Genomic DNA, 17,173 nt, shown 5'->3' with positions numbered 1-17,173 from the left:
TTACCTATCAATACTAATGATTTAACCCAGAGGCAGCTGGTGCAGGTGGGGCCACTTTTACCTGCTTTATAAACTCTTGTTTCTCTCTAATCTGAAAGGGCACCTCATATTTTATTGTTGTGTGCAAAGGCTGCATTTAGAAACAAAACAGTAACTTTTTTTGTTTTCCATCTAATCTGGAGCTTCAGGCTTCTTCCTGCAACAACACTGACACCTAATGGCCAGCTAGTGTAACAGAGTGGGTCTGATCCATCAAATGAAATATCATCAATATGAGGTTTTTCTTTAACTCGAGGCCCTCGTCAACTGCCTGGTTTTTAAATATTACCTTAAAAGTGTTTCTGTTCTTTAATTTGAATTTAAAAATATTATACTGCTTTTATTTATTTTTATTCATGTTTTCTCGCTTATTATTTCTGTTACTTTTTTAATTATTACTTTCTGGTTTTTTCTCTTCAGTACTTCTTCTTTCTCTTTCCTTTTCCTTGATAGTCTCCATGCAAGCGTCAACAGCAGCAATGTGACTTTCAAATGCATAAAATACAACGTCACATCAAATATATCAGTTTTTAAATAATGTTGTTTGCTTTATAGGACCCAGGTTGGCGTCTGCAGTCCCGCTCAGAGCACGGTGGCAGATCGAAGTAAGGAAAACGATCTGGATGAGGAAGAGAAGGACCTCAACACCAGGAAGGTAAAAGAATTTCTTGTTAAAATTATTATAGCCAGTGTGCACAGTGTTATGATGTAATTTAAGTGCATAAAAGTACAAAAAATACAGAAACTTAAAGAAGCCCAGTCGCCTTTTTTTCAAGCTCCATAGATTACCATGACCTGGATGACTGAGAACCTACACAGAGATAAAAGTACATCAATCAGTAGATTAAAAATCTTAGCACTGGGCTACTCCAGCCTGTGAATCAGTCTTTTAATTTTAAATATTGTGAAACTGCTGAATAGTTACACTCTTCTCCTAATGTCCACCAGGTGGAGCTATGTGAGGCTCTGAGGAGCAGCATGGCGGCTCTGAAGCGGGAGAAGGAGGCGTTGTGCGAGGAGCAGAGGCATCACAAGGTGCTGGGGGACAGCATGGAGACATTGGTGCAGGACCACCTCAAAACCAACGAGAAGGACAAGTACAGCATGTTCATTGGTATGGCAGCTGAGTGACAAACCTGTGTCAAAAACAGAAATATTGACCTTTCATTATAAATCTGCAGCACATAGGCTTTAAGGGTCAACAGATTTCAACTACAAGGGTCTGTTGTCAGTGAAAAGAGACTTAATGGCTTTTGAAGCAAATAGGAAGAAAACATAATAGGACTTAAAATCGAACCTTGCGGAACACCATGTGTAATTTGAGCTGTAGACGATGGGAAAAGTTCTTTCTGAAAAGTAGGAAAAATCTCTTTGACCTGTTGGTTGTTTGCAGGTGATCTGGAGAAGATCGTGAACTTGCTGCTGTCTCTGTGCAGCCGGCTGTCGAGGATCGACAGGTCTCTGCTGGCTCTGCAGAGAGACGGGCTGTCGCCAGAGGAAGCAGCCGAGGAGAGGGTGAGACACGCAGAGGGCACTCACCTGCATCACACCTGCAGCTCAGTGCTTCAGCCAGTAAAATCAAAGGAGAAAGTAACTCAATTAAAATAGTGTAAGGTGCCTATTGATCCTCTGATAGGCAGAAAGTCGACCACATGACGCATCTTGAATGATGGGCCTCCCTCTGTAAAAACTGTAAGAACTGTAAAAAGAATTTACATAAATAGGTTTGAGGAAATAAATATGGGTATATTCCAAAAAGGGAAAAGGGAATAAATAAAATGGAAAATGAAATAAGGATATAGAAAAAAGTAATACAAAGCATACAAAGGTTATGCAAGACTGATATTGTCAGTTTTGGTCTTCCATAGAAAATGAACTTAAGCTTAAGTTAAAGTATAAATCTGACAACATTTTGCCTAAAATGTTTGCACCATACTATCTGCCTACTATTTTCCTTGTTGTTGTTTACTCTTTGTTTACCTGCATACTATCAAATTCCATAAAGTCCCAGGAAATCAGTGCAAATGAAAAAGTTTCTTCTTGCTTTTAGTTTTTCAAATCTACTTTTTCTCCAGAGTAATTGTGTTTAATAATACTGATCGCAATACCAAAACTGAGCAGCACTTCTGCATCATTTCAGCAATATGCCAGATTTTAAGAATAGTCCCCACAAAGATTTAAGTCCCAGACGTCATTCAGATCCTCTCACTGAGCAGGGGGGGGGGGGGGGGGGGGGGCTCGAATCCATGAAGACGATCTCTGTTTGACTGTGTTAATCTTTGCCGTGTCTGTGCTGCTCTCACCCGATGACATAATAGGTCTAAACTTTTGAGTGAACTCATAGGTGAAATATTAACTTTTAACAGTTATCTGCTGCTCGGGCCTCATGATCAGACCAGTTGGGTTAAATGTGTCATAAAAGCAGTCAGTCATGTTCAGTATATTTTTTTTAAAAATAATTGTTTTTATACAGCTTATTATTTATTATTGGATAAGCTTTTTGTTGCAGCCACGCTTGTAAAGAACATTTTATAAAAGAAAAAAGGTTTCCATCTGTAGCCACAAGGGGGAGCTGAAGTAGCATCCATCCATTAGTCAGTGACACAGGTACAAACCACTGAGGGTACAGACCTTCAGTGGTGATTTTATTTTGTGCAGAATAAAGAATTAGGTTAAGATGTCTTGATGTTCATGTCATCTGGAAAAACAAAGACATGAGCTGTTAGAACAATAACACTGAAAGAGCTGACAGAAAGCAGCAGGTGACGACAGTGTCACAGGCCAGATAGACAACAAAGCAACAAACTGCAGTAAATTTTAGTCTAACAACATTCCTCTCAAAGCACTTGTTAAAGTTGAGGTAAAGACCCTGCAACATTAGAAAGAAAACCCCAGCAATCAGGAGCTCTGCTGTGATTAAACACTTGGTGACTGTAGGGAGGAAGAACTCCCTTTTTAACTTCAACCAAACCAGGTTCAAGGAGGAGCAACGAACGGGACAAAATGCAAACTGCAGGAGAGAGAAGACATGTGAGAGTGAAATATGTAAACAAAGAAGAAACTGATATATGTGTTTGTTTTCCTCTTCCTCAGGACTCCCTTAATCACAAGCGCTCTCTGCTCCTTCGCCAAACCGAAGACGCTCGTGAGCTAAAGGAGAACCTCGACCGGCGGCAGCGCGTGGTCCACGCCATCCTGTCCGGCTACCTCACTGAACCCCAGCTCCAAGACTACCGCCGCTACGTCAGCGCCAAGCCCTCGCTTCTGATCCGCCAGCGGCACCTGGATGACCTCATACGAAGGGGGGAGGAGCAGCTGACGCAGTTGGCCGAAAGCCTACCAGCAGAGCTGGCGGAGGCCCACGGCTGGTCCACGGCAAGCACTGTGCCCTGCTCTTCTTCGTTTCCACCTCTGCTTCCGCCCGCTGCCATTACAGGCCCCACCCATGTGGTCAGACCTACCACTGTGACATCGCTGTGAAGTCACGGACATGAAGGACAGGTAGCTCCCAAAAAGGTTAAAGTGAAGGAGCTTTCCATGAAGGAGGGCCTAAAACAGGCTCCGCCCACTCTGAAATGACTATGCAGACTTCACACGTGAAGAAAAGCCTTTAATGTGCCTCTCTCTGTTCTCACCTGACTGCACGTTAGACCTCTGTTCACCTGCCCAGCTAATACTTCTAACCACACTGCTCCAATGAGCGACTTTAAGGTCAGAGGATTTCCACGAAAGTTTAACATCAAATCCTTCAAAGGACAATTCCAGTCTGGTGGATCATTTTCTCCAGTTTTTTTAACACTTGGACCTCTTCTGCTTTTCCTTATTTCCTGTCATATATATCCTGTTACAATGGTGGATGTTCATATTAAACACAGCCAAAGTTTCAGACTGCTCCACAGGCTCAGTTTCAGACAGTTTTTTCTACTCATGGATTTGTATGATGTCATAAAGAGGGGATATCCAGTGTTTCCCACATATGTGTTTCCCAAACGTGTTTCTCTTTCCCATTTTTCACTTGATACATCCTCACCTCTTCTCCTTGCGTTGTAGTCCCTCCCCCACCAGAGATGCAAGTGAGGAAGAGACACGAGGAAAGAGGAGTCGAGAAGTTTAACAAAATGAGTCAGCCTTTCCTTTGAAAGTGATGTCAGTTAAATATGCAGCGTGGTATCTGGCTACTACTGCTGTATTTAATGCACTGAGCCTTTATGAGCTCATCAAAGAATGTACAAAAAAACGAGTACTAAAAGTGCGAGAGGTGGACGAAAAGAAAGACAAGACTATATATACACATTCAAGTGTGTATATATAGTCCTGAGACACAGGTGGAAACACTCAAACACAGGAGAAACTAATAAGCACGGGGCAGGTATCCCAGAGGAGCGAGGAAAACCACGAGACTCACAAAGATGGAATAAAAGATGGATGTAGCATCTGGGTCTGAAAAGTAAAGTCAGCACAGAAGTGCCTTAATCATCAAATCAAACAGAGGTCCACCACCACCCCCACCCGGTCTCCATGATAAAGAATGCAGGTTTAATTTAAGAAAACCTGAGCAGCTGCAATGGAGCTGCAGGGTCACGTGACCCACCACTGCAACAAATCAAATCCATATTTGCAGGAAACACTGGATCATCCCTAATATAGTTATCTTAAGTACACAGCACAGAAGCCCCGCCCACCTATTGTTCAAACCGTCTATCAATAAGGAGCAGCCAATCAGAAGAATGGAGTTAAAATAGCTTGTTACAGGCAGAGGAGCTGCACCAAGCTCCAGTATAAGATAAATAATGATTATTTTGAACTGTGAATTATGCAAAGCTACTTCAAGAATAATTAATATGGAGGTGAATATTAATATTATTACACTGGAATTGTCCTTTAATCCCCTGATGATGCTTTCAGGAGCCTCAAACTTTCAGACTTTCCTCCGTGATGTCTTTCTATCTGACGGCTGGTGGAAGTGAGCGGTTACCTCCCAAAGAGAAAACACTACCATCTGTAAAACATCATCATCTTCTTCATCCTTCCACAGAGCCCGCATCACTCACAGTCACGTTAAGGAACCGAACACCAAAATCGGAGGGACTACGTCGTCGTCGTTTCACTGGACAAGAAACGCAAAATCCTGAAGATGAACTGTAATCGTCACTGACGTCAAACTGTAACACTGTAACTACTGCCGCTGCTGTCTGCACGTCTGCAGCTTGTAGCACTTGCAGCATAACTTACACGGATCCCAGACACACTGTCCTCACCTCTGTCTGACGTTTCAGGAGGAAAAGTTCAGATTCCAAAGACTTGCACAGGCTGATGTTTTTGCAGATTTCAGCTTGGTTTCATTTTGGATTTTGGAATCTTTTATGACAGAAATGTCGACTATTTTTTTTCCTGCATTTTAAGAAAGCCACAGTTGCAACAGTCACCTTAAAATCCACTGAATTTTGACAAATATTAACTTAAAAAATAAAAATCAGAAGAATAACAATTTCAACCCAAAGATATTTAATTTTGTGATGCTGAGAAGAAGTTTACATTTGAGAGGTTGTAATGTTTTAATTTTTGGATCACTTACAGAAACATTTTCAGGGTTCCAGCAAAAGTTTAAATTAACTGTGCAACACAGCTGCTTATTATTCACTTTATTTTAATTATTGTCCTTTCAGAAACTTGTCGACGACCTTCAGTTTCATAGAAAACTGAGAAAATTTTGATAATCTCCTTTCAGTCCAGCTCTGTCAGAGAAACACACACTGTAAAACCTTTAGATGCCACTTTTATTGCTTTATTTTTAAATTCTGCATCAGTTTCTTACCCATTCATCCATTTTCTGCCTCTTATCTCAGTCCGGGCTGTGGGAGTAGGAGTCTAAGCAGAGATGCACAAGCCTCCCCCTCCCTGGCCACCTCCTCCAGCTCTTCTAGAACCTAATAGATCTAATCTCTCCAGCGCAGTTGGACATGACATGAAACACCTCAGCTTGGCAGCGCCTCCTAGTCTGTTGCCTCATGGATGCATCTATCATTTATCCTCAGCTGTTTTTTCAGGGTCACTATCAGCACTTTCTCCAGCTCCACATGACATCATTTCAGTTACTAAATCCAGTGGAGGATGGAGAGAAAAGAAATCTGCTGTTAGTACAGACCTGTGGTTCTCAAACTGTGGGGTGGGGCCCACTGATGGGACACAGAGTCGCTGCAGGTTTGATCCTGTTGCGCTGACTTTGATTTAAGAAAAGTTCAACTTGGTCCCTGTTTTTTAATTGTTAAAAAAATTTAAGGTAAATATTGCAGGGTGTGACGAATGAACTTTAATGAACTTAAAACTGGTGGAGTGTCCCTTTAATTCTGTTTGGATTGATGTCATTGACTTATTCTTATTTAAATTTAGGAAATTTTTTTTAAAAATGTAGAAAACAAGTGCAAGACACTGACCAGTCCTCATAATTTCTTTTAAAATTTTATTCACATTTTTGCCTTCCGTTTTTGTCATATCTGGGCTTCCGTAGTTCCTTTGTGCATGATTGCAGGATCAGGTTTATAGACTTTTCTCAGCATTGCGGTAAAACAGGCACCATCTGTCTTCCCTTCACTTCATACTGAACACTTTCATTTCTGCAGTATAAAATATTTATTTGCTTCTGATCAGTGGAGGGTTTTTAGTGTTTATTCCACACCTACATGTTTAGTTTTGAGAGCACCTTTTTAAATATTCTCCAAGCAGTACAACACACACACACACACACTGCCGTATGTCCTCATCAATAACCCTGATTGTACTGTTGATCATTGTTTGTTTTTTCAGAGGCACTAAAGATTCTGATTTATTGTTGAATGAAATTCAATCTTTGCTTTCTGAAAGAATTAAGAACAATTAAAGAAAAATAACATTTTTTTTTCCAAAATAAATGTTTTTTGTAAATACTGTCAGACTCTTCTCTTCGTGTTGCCCTGCACACACACACACACACACACACACACACACACACACACACACACACACACACACACAATCATTGGTGCCACTTCTGTCTTGAAAATATGTATTTTATGAATTTTCCATATTTTCTCATAAATTTGTATTTTTTGTCTGATACATTTGCCTTTTTTTCATATAAATTTTTTAAGTTTAAATCATAAATTGGAAGTTTCTGTTGCATAATTTTGCCATTTTTAAATAGATTAATATTTTTTCCTCATAAATTTGCCTTTTCTTCAGACCTTCTCATAAAATGTCCAGGAGTTTGTCTTAAACTGGTCAATTTTTTCAATTATTTCCACAACTTTGCCATTTTTTTCTCAGACTTTAACTTTAATGCCTAAATTTAGATTTTTCTTTCTCCAGATTGTATCCTCACTCCCTCCCTTTAACTTTGCTGACTCTAATTCGCTTTCATACAGATTGAAACTGAATGAAATGGAACTAAAGTGAGAAAGAATCAGTATATTTAAATCCACATGTAAAAGAGCAGCAGGTGAACTGATGGACCTTTTCCATAAACCTGCTGAAGCCTTTGAGCTTCCCTCTTTGTTACAAAGCACATGATTCTTATCACAGCTAGTTCCTGTAACAGGAGCTTCTTTGGTGTTTTACTTCGTTTAAATCCTCCACACACATCCGGGTTACCTGCAGACATGCAGCAGGTGAGTGTGCGGTTAAATACCTGAGGTGGGCGGAGTTTATTCTGGTCTGACAGAAACAGCTTCTGACCTTTGAGACTAGCAGGGCGGGAGAGAGAAAGCGGAGCCACAGACAGCAGATTCAGGAGCGTAATGGCCACAGAGTTCTCTCAGGACGCGGTGCTGTTTTTCCTCCAGAGGCAGGGAGGCACGGTGAAGAACTCGGATCTCATTCTGCACTTTAAGGACTTCATACGGGACCACCCGGACCGGGACCGGAACCGACAGTTCTTCAAGAAGTTCGTCAACTCGGTGGCCACCGTTAAGCAGGTGGACGGGGTGGCTCATGTGACTCTCAGGAGGCAATTCAGAGGATATGTTCCAGGCAGTGGTGCTGACGTGGGTTCCTCGGACCCTCCGTGGGTCCCGGTCGAGAAGAAGACCGAGAATGCCGCCCTGAACGAGCCTCGCCAGAAACCAGAGCAGAAGGAGGCGGCTACACCCGCCCCGCCGGGAGAAACTGGAAAGAAAACAATCCTACCTGCAGCTGGGATCTTCCTGAACAACAACAACGTGGAGGAGAATTTTAACCGGAAACAGCAGCAGGTAAGTAGCACACCTGGCCAGCTTATAAGACCAGTAACAGCCCAGGTGGTGAGTCACATCCCACAGAAACCAGAGCTGAAGACACCCAGTCTGTCCCAGCCTCCTGCCCCAGATCAGGATTCTAAAGGGGGGCAGCAGAGGGTGGGTTATGGTCCTCTTCCCGGTGTCACACCTGCACCCCCTCACAGAGAAACCAGCCCAGGACCAGAGCCCCTCAGAGGGAGGTCCCAGCCAGAGCGGGGTCTGCATCAGGAGGCTCCTGCACATCCTCAGCTCGCCGTACGCCGTGTGAAACACAGACAGAGCTACAAAACTGCTGTGAGTTTTGAGGAAGAGGAGGATGTCACAGTGATGCAAGATTCAGCAGGAGGAGTGCGGCCCCCAAACGCTCCCCTCAGTGACCCTGTGAGGGTCACGCCTGCACCTTCCTCAGTGCAGAGGAGTTACATTCAGGGTACTGAGGGTGACATGTCGACAGCTGGGATCAGCCTGAACAACAACAGCAACATGGCAGCAAATTTCAGCCTGAAACAGCAGCAGGTAAACAGCACACCTGGCCAGCTTATAAGACCAGTAACAGCCCAGGTGGTGAGTCACATCCCACAGAAACCAGAGCTGAAGACACCCAGTCTGTCCACACCTCCTGCCTCAGATCAGGCTTCTAAATTGGGGCAGCAGAGGGTGGGTTATGGTCCTCTTCCTGGTGTCACACCTGCACCCCCTCACAGAGAAACCAGCCCAGGACCAGAGGCCCTCAGAAGGAGGTCCCAGCCAGAGGAGGGTCTTCATCAGGAGGCTCCTGCACATCCTCAGCTCATCCAACGGCGTGCGAAACACAGACAGAGCTACAGATCTGCTGTGAGTTTTGATGAAGATGAGGAAGAGGAGTTTCCCATAAGGCGAAGTTCAGCAGGAGGAGCGTGGCCCCTGAATGCACCGCTCGGTGACACAGCGAGGGCCATGTCTTCCTCCACGCCGTGCATCATAGACGTGCCTGCACCTCCAGCTGTCCCACAGATTTATATCCAGGATGCTGAAGACGAAACCCTGACCCCTGGCCATGCAGGCTTGGCGGGACTGAGGCTGGGACCCGGTGAGGCCACCAAACGCAGCCTGCCTTCAGAGACCGCACTGCACCACAACATCCGCCAAGTCCACCAATACTCACGACCTACAAGGGAACTCAGACTGGGGTCCAATCAGAGCCACAGCAGCATCTACACACCCTCGTCCGCTGGCGGCTTCTCCACCAGAGCGTCGGGATGGACCGGCAGCGCTGGAGATCTGCAGATCAGAGCAGGTCTGTTTGTTACTGTTAGCTGCTCAGAAGCCATCAGATCAGTTTTAGTCCACAATTATAATAGTTTCTATCAATAAATAAATCAATTTAAAAATGAATCAATACTACTGGAAAAAAAAAAAAAACAGGAAATAAAAAAGGCAAATAAAGCAGAAATATCAACTTATGTCACATTTTATAAATTATTGCTGCCTCTTATTGTTAATATCAATTTTGGTGCATTTAATCACCTATTAGGATATTTATTGAATCATTAATTTATTTAAATTTTGCAGTCTTTTTAATTTTGCATGGTAAACTGGAGAAACAGAGTCCACCTCTTACGTTACACATGAAAAACTGTTCCACATACTAAAACAAGCAACTAGATTTATTTATGTTTATTTTATTTCATTAATCTTAAGATTTATTTATTATACAGATCCATTTTTATCTATATAATTTACCACAATCACAAGGAAATATGTTTTTTTTGTTTTTTTTTAAGATTCCTGACAGTCATTCGTTACTTAACATTTTGGCAGTTGTGATCTTCTATACTTTTCAGTCATTAGGAAAGGAGTAAACCAAAAAATTAGTGTTGTGTGGTGCACTCAGTAATACAGACATAAGTGAAAATAAATCACAAGTTCCACATTAAAAAGGTTTATTGTTGACTTAATCCAGCAACCTTATTTATTTAAATTTTAAAAAATTTCAATTCAATTTTATTTATAAAGTGTGAAATAGCAACAGTCACCTCAAGGCGCTTTATATTGTAAGATAAAGACCCTCCAATAATACAGAGAAAACCCAACAGTCTAAACGACCCCCTATGAGCAGCACTTGGTGACAGTGGGAAGGAAAAACTCCCTTTTAACAGGAAGAAACCTCCATCAGAACCAGGCTCAGGGAGGGGGGGTCATCTGCTGAGGGAGACAGAGATTAATAATAACTAACGTTTAAATACAGAGTGGAGTATAAAATTACCAGTTTTTAAACTTAGTAAATAAGTTATTATAGTCTGAGAAGCATGAGTGCTGCACCTCTGGCTATGATTTTAGTGGGGGTTTTTTTACACAGCTGCATTAAACAAACCAGCCAATCAACAGCGTTGGGTTGTCTCTGTCACATTTCTGTGGAAACAGGTGAGCCTGTAGGCATGCCCAGAATCCAGGAAACTGTCCAGCAAACCCGAGAGACAGCGCCAGAGTCTGCGACGAGTCGTGATGACAGGAAATCCACGCCGCCTTGGCATCGCTCCACAGGTCGGCTCCATGACGAGCAGGAGACCTCAGCTCGTTCGTCACCGCTGCAACGCTCCACCGACCAGCTCCACGAGGACCAGGGCTCTGCAGCACGAGTGATGCCGTGGCATCTTTCCACAGGTCTGAGTTGACGCTACATCGATTCCACCTGAGGTCCTCCTGGTTTGAAAATCGCTGATTTAAAGCGTATTGAACTCTCCACTTTATCCCACAGATGATCTCTGTGATCGTGACGAGGTGGAGACAAGTGACAGCTCTGTCTCCTTGCATTACGTGCGGCACCACCTGGGGGTCGCCGACCAGTTCGGCACCAAACAGATGAACAGGATGTGCCGCAGCCTGGGAGACGACCTGGATCAGATCGCTCAGGAGGAGGAGAGGGGAGAAAGAGGCAGAGGAACCGAGATGGCTCGACGGAGCCGCCTCCACCGGATTTCTTCCTCAATCAGCCTTCACCACAACCTGTCGTGCTCCTCGTTGTCTTCCTGCTCCACGCCGCCTCGATGCCCGAGCCTCGCGAGTCTGGACGAGGCGGTGGTGCAAAAAGGAGACAAGATGAACGCGTCTACAGAAGCTTCTCCCTCCTCCACGCAGCGTGACGGTCGCAGCCGGCATGTAAGTCTTAAAAACAGCCAATCCTTAAAATGAAAAGTGATATCTGTGATTAACAGATATTTAATAGTATGGAATTGATTCTCCTTATGTCTTTACTTTCTCCTTTTACCTCACAAATTTCATATAATACGTGATGAGGGTTCATTAATGAACGTGATGTTTGCTCCTGTCATCAGTCGCTGCTTCCTTTGGAGTCCAGGGAGCACGCCTGGATGATTAAGGGGGCGGCGGGCAACTGGACGGACATCTACTCCCTCTTCAGAGAGGACCCATCCCTGCTCAACAAAAAAGACTTCATCTCTGGCTTCACTGTGCTGCACTGGATTGCCAAACACGGTGACCACCGAGTCCTCAACACTCTAGGGTATGCCAGAAACTCTGCGTACTTCGGAACATTGCGGACTATAATTAGGAATGTCTGAAATGCTTACATGGATTATTGTCTGCTGAGGTTTTCCTGTTAATAGTGGAAGGTAGAGCGGTGACGAGGTATTGAATCTCTTGTAAAATCTGGCATGAATAATGTGTTATCATCCATCATCCTTTTTTGGTTTCAGGTATGGAGCCGAGAAGCTCAGTCTGACCTTTGACATAAACGCCAGGGCTAACAGCGGTCACACGCCTCTCCACCTCGCCGTCATGCACGGCCACAAAAACATCATACGGTTGCTGGTTAAGAAGTACCAAGCTGATGTGAAGCAGAGAGATGTGGCGGGTAAGAGACCTTGGCAGTACCTGAGCGGCGAAGCACCTGTGGAAATGTTCCACGTGCTCGGAGCGCCGCTGCAGGATGTTATGGGAAAGAAATCCGTCGGGAGTGCAAACGCCAGCTGGGAGCAGCAGCAGAAGCAGCAGAGGGAAAGCCGCCGTCTGCGCCACCAGGCCTCCTCGGCTTCAGGAGAGAGGCCGTTGACTGTTGTGGGCACGGTGAAGGTGAAGAGGTCAACGTCGCTCGCTGCGTTCCTTAAACATAAAACACTGCAAAAATTTCACGTGCAGCAGGTGGACACCTCAGTTTAACCTTCAGGATGAAGCTGGTTTGTCCTGCAGCCAGACTGAACTTTTATCTGGACAGCTGGTCTTAAAAACTACCAAGGTGGAGGTGAAGAAGCAGCTAATGGTTTGTCACTCGTGGTACTTTGTCATATCCTTACGCACCAGCATATGTCCGAGTTAGAGATTCTCATACCAGCAAAAACTACCGGTTGATTATGTCACTGCATAATTCACTTGAATATAACTTTACAGTGTTCACAGTCCAGAAAATGGAGCATGGAGCAATCGAGGCAATCTGCTAGCAACCAGAGCAATGACGGGGGGTTTTTGGTGGGCAGTCTTGAGCAATGTCTGCATGACGTCGCGGGAGAAACCTCAATTCCTGCGTGGGAATTTTTTAATTTTATTTTTTTTTTGAGGAAATGTTCTTTGGAAAAAATACAAATCTCAACACGCCCCCTGGTGGTGAGACTCTCTTCAGCTGGTAATTACTAAAAGCACCTTTTAAAGAATGACCCTGTGTTACAGAAGCAGCAGTGACACACCATTAATCGCTCCTTCAGTGAAACTGAAAATATGCGACAGGATAAACAGGATTTTTTCACAGTGGATGCTCAACACTGCATATTTTCAGGTTTTCGTAGGATCTGACGTGTCCTCTCTGCTCTGTTAAGAGCAGCGTTTCTGAACCCTTACCAACAGACTAACTCTCTCAACCACAGCCACGAGCTTTTGCTTTTAAAAACCTCGTCTGTATCGTTCCTGCTGTTGATCGACTGCCAGAAGCCTCTCCAGCTGAATATATGTGTGGTGTAATATTTAACCACTTGCTTTGCTAACAAAAGAGAGCTTCATCTTTTTGAAGGCCTAAACCTTGAGATCAGGCCAAAGAACTGCATCACGAGTTTCTGCAGTGGACTTTGAATGCCCAACAAAAGACTGTATCACAAAGAAGCAGAAACATGATCTGAAGAATGTGATGGTTTAAGCGCTTGGCCAGTTTTCAGCATGACTTCCTTATCTCGCTGTTGTGGCAGGAAAATACACGAGGTGTACGTTTACAGACCGCAGGCAGAGCCAGTTTCAGTTTCAGCCCTGATTCATTTACTGCGTCGTTCAGGGTTTGGAGACGGCACTGCTGCTCTGTTAATGTCTGCTTTACTTTCCTCCTGCTGTTTACAAACCATCCATCAGTTTGATCGCTGATCTCCTTCCTTTTAGTTTGATATCATAAAAGTATCATGGACAAATCGGCCATTAAAGTCACTCAGTCAGGAAACAGCTTGTGATTTAGATGGTCACCAGTGAACTAACTCCTGGATAGCATGCATTTATTTTATTGATATGAGACCAGTATAATGTATAACAAGAATGTAAATAAGCATATATCCCACATGTCACATTATTCCCTTGCAATTTATACACAAGCTACAAATTTAAGGGGTAAATTGAAGTAAACTTGGCTTGTGATGTTTCATTCAGTCGCTACTTGTTGCTGAATGTTTTTATTATATTGTCCATCTTTGTATTTGGAGTGTTACCGTCAGCATCTGTAGTTTTGTGTTGGTGCTTTTGCCTGGTGTCCATTGGCTTGAGTGGCTAATGCTAGCCTGTGTCAGCTAACTCTGGCTGTTAGTTGGCATGACCATTAGCTTGAGGTGGGTATTAGTAAATTTCAGCTAATTTTACTGCTAGCCTAACCTAATTTGGGCAAAATCTGGTGCAATTGTTAGCATGAGGTGGGTAGCTAATGCTGGCTAACTCCGAGACACGAGCAAAAACAGACACAAGTAGACAAAATTTCCAGTAATTTCCATGTTTTTCGTTATTGGTGTGAAGATCTTTAAGCTTCTCGGCAGAGCGTGAACACTTCTGGAAGGATGCAAATCAGGATAAACAAACTGATGGAGAGTCTGTGAAAGGATCAGCAGGAATTTGCAGTTTTTAAAATGAAAACATGTAAAAACAGAGTATCATCCTCTCGCAGCTGCCAGGGTAAATCTGAGTGTTTCGTTTGCAGATTTTTCTGATGTTTACTTTGACAGATGCACATTATATTTTTTAATGCCCCTGAATATTAAATATGTCTCACAGTTGGATATGTTTAGTTTTTTTGTGTTTGAAAGGCCTGATGAAGGCCTGCTGTGAAATGTTGCAATTAAATACAAATTCTGCAAGTTAGACAGCGTGCAGGAGTGTGTTTGTGACACCGTGGGTGTGGGGGGGGTTTCTGTTTGGGTTTCAAAACTGTTCATGCTTGTGGGCATGTTCGATCCTGACTGTGTGAGTTTGGGTGGTTGTCAAATTATGTGGATGTGTCAATTGCAATAATGTACATTTTAAAGTGAAATGAAGAATCTTAAGTCAGGCTTTTGGTGCTGCTGAGCTTTTAACTGTGAAGGCATATTTTCCAAAATGCTCTTTAAGGGTGAAATCATGATTTTTCTGGATTATCTAACTGAGGTATCTAAACACACAGAAGTAGAAACAAGTGTGTATATAAGTGTGTGTGTGGTTTTGTCTGAACAAGCCCAGCAGCAGAGCGGCCGTTCCTATATAACCGGTCTAACCTGTTGCCTTTTCCAGCTCCAGTTCAGTATTGGATAACACCTTTGTTGCCAAAGTTATTTATTTGAAATTGGAGAAATCTCACTCGTTTTGTCCTTTCATCCAAACTGATTCAAACTCGGCGTGTGTGCTGGTGGGGACTCGAGCATGTTCAGTTTGACATCATTTGGATGAGCGGTGCTTTAATTTTGACTAAAAGTTTCCCGTGTTTCTCCTACAGCTGCCTGATCCACTCTGTGTGCAGCAGACGGGGACATAAACTCATGGGTATGTTTCTTTGGCTTTCTTCTTGCCCCAAAGTTTCACCATCACAATGAAGGCCCAAACCCTTCCAGCAGCCCTAACCTGCACCTACAGTCGTGTGAAAAACAATGTCTTTAGCAGCAGTGACTTGAAGTAATTGTTTTCAGGTTTTTCCACTGTTATCTGCAGCCAGCTCTGGGAAGTGCTTTTAAAAGGAAAAGGGACATGGAAAAGAAAACAAAGGGAAAAGAGGTCCACTGAGGTCAGGGAGCCTGAAACTGTGCGTCCACCGTGACGCTGTCCTGCCCTTTGATGTGATGAGCTCACAAGAGCTCGAGACAATGCAGGGAACAGAGGTTGATGTCCTGTAAAAGGCTCCACAGGCACAGAGCAGAAACAGAAGAAAACCTGGGGACAGCCTAGATTACACCAAGGTGTGGACCTGATCCAAAGCTGCAGGCTTTTGGAGTACAAAAAGTCTGGAAGATCCTCTCTGCTGTGGCTGGTTCCTGCTTATCTGTGTGTGTGACCTTTGCTCTCACAGTATTTTACAAATGTTCGGTCCCAGAATCAGACTCTGGGCCGCTCTTAAATATGCTGTCCTCTTTTTTCCTGGATTAATCAGCTGAATTACTGTGGGGGGGTTTAAATCCACTTTAAAGGATCAAGAATGTGGTTCTCCCGGTCAGTGTGATTGCTCTTTTTTGTTGATATCTTGCATGCGTTCTGGATGTTGTGCATCAGTTGTGTTTGTGTTTATAATTATTTTACCATATCTGCCATCCTCTTAGTCAGACAGGTGTGCTGCAAAGCAGGATTAATGGGTTAGTAAGGTATGATGGAAGTAATTTATACTTAACATAACCCAGTGTGGAGCAGGTTATGTTTAAAGTTTTCACTCATAGTTTTAAATATGCTTTACGTGCAGTATATAGAATATATGCTATGACTATTCCTAGTCAAAGTAACAGGTCTTGAGCTGCATCTTACTGATACTACATGCATTCATTTGGTTTTGCAGAAGAAAACGTTTTTATTCTTGGTCTTAATCTGCTGCCAAGTTAGCTGCAGGTCCAGCTGTGTAAAATGAATTTAACAGAGAAGATTATTCAGTCCATATTTGGGCATATTTAGCAACAAAATGTAAAGTTAGCTCCACATCTCCGTTATTAGAGTCAGACCTGAACTCACCTTCAAAGTTTTAGAGCTCTAATGTGCAGAAATTAAAATGCAGCACTGATTGGACAATAAATATATTCAGGTGTGAATTCATGAGATTAATGACCTGTTATAGATCTTTACTCCTGGTTCCTCTGATGATGGCTCTGACTGAAGCAGACACCTCACTTCATCCACGTTGTGCAGAAGCAGCGTCACATGATGTGAGAGCGCGCACAGATCGTCGAGCAGAAAGCCGCAGTTAACAGAGAAGGTTGATAACCACGTGGTGAGTCCGGCTAACACAGAGAAAACCCACTCTATTCTGATTTCCCCTCATCGTTCTCCTTCACTCCATCTTTACCCCCCAGTTCTCCTAAGGTGTCCCAACTGTGCCAATGCAAAGATGGGTGGATCCAAAGTCTCCCAGCAGATCCTTCCCTGCAGCTGCCTCTGTGGGCTTTCCTTCTATCTCCTATCCCGGGTAAGCACATAAACCCCATCAAACACATGATGTAACACAGAATGTGACTCATTAGACCAAGGCTACGTTCTTGGATTATTCCACTAGAAGTTACCTTTCAAATCTCACACATTGAGCTTTCTGGTGTTACAGAATGCCGTCAATCAGAGCTCTACTTTTGTTTCCACTGCAGCGAAGGCAAAAATCTCAGATGCCGTATACGTGGAGGAAAATGTCATTTAAGTGATCACTGTCCTTTATTCAGTGATACTTTTCATGGTTATTCTGAAAGTAAACGGGGAGAAACAGAAGACAGTAC

At 43.4% G+C, this 17,173-nt stretch overlaps 2 protein-coding genes across 2 annotated transcripts in view; both read left to right on the top strand.

The window, feature by feature from the left end:
- shroom3 (shroom family member 3) overlaps positions 1–6,961 on the top strand; it is a 71,850-nt gene extending 64,889 nt beyond the window's left edge. The window contains exons 23-26 of the mRNA XM_030742996.1: positions 595–694; positions 988–1,153; positions 1,433–1,554; positions 3,133–6,961. Of these exons, the coding sequence (XP_030598856.1) occupies positions 595–694; positions 988–1,153; positions 1,433–1,554; positions 3,133–3,519 (775 nt within the window). The 3' untranslated portion in view covers positions 3,520–6,961. The remainder of the gene's footprint in view (positions 1–594; positions 695–987; positions 1,154–1,432; positions 1,555–3,132) is intronic.
- Positions 6,962–7,763: 802 nt separating this feature from the next.
- sowahb (sosondowah ankyrin repeat domain family member B) lies at positions 7,764–14,572 on the top strand. The gene is made up of 5 exons (XM_030742833.1): positions 7,764–9,564; positions 10,692–10,931; positions 11,026–11,426; positions 11,603–11,790; positions 11,984–14,572. Exons 1-5 carry the CDS (start codon positions 7,812–7,814, stop codon positions 12,444–12,446), a joined length of 3,045 nt encoding a protein of 1,014 aa, XP_030598693.1. The 5' UTR covers positions 7,764–7,811; the 3' UTR covers positions 12,447–14,572.
- The last annotated feature ends 2,601 nt before the right edge of the window (positions 14,573–17,173 follow it).

The sequence above is a fragment of the Archocentrus centrarchus genome, chromosome 12 (assembly GCF_007364275.1).
Source record: "Archocentrus centrarchus isolate MPI-CPG fArcCen1 chromosome 12, fArcCen1, whole genome shotgun sequence".
Classification (NCBI taxonomy): domain Eukaryota; kingdom Metazoa; phylum Chordata; class Actinopteri; order Cichliformes; family Cichlidae; genus Archocentrus; species Archocentrus centrarchus.
This window is presented reverse-complemented; position numbering and strand designations above follow the sequence as displayed.

What these genes read in the sequence shown, in the direction of transcription:
- sowahb (XM_030742833.1), top strand. Translation starts at nt 7,812, where the DNA reads ATGGCCACAGAGTTCTCTCAGGACGCGGTGCTGTTTTTCCTCCAGAGG. An exon ending in AGATCTGCAGATCAGAGCAG is followed by an intron (nt 9,565 to 10,691) that starts GTCTGTTTGTTA and finishes CTGTGGAAACAG; the next exon opens with GTGAGCCTGTAGGCATGCCC. An exon ending in GTGACGGTCGCAGCCGGCAT is followed by an intron (nt 11,427 to 11,602) that starts GTAAGTCTTAAA and finishes TCCTGTCATCAG; the next exon opens with TCGCTGCTTCCTTTGGAGTC.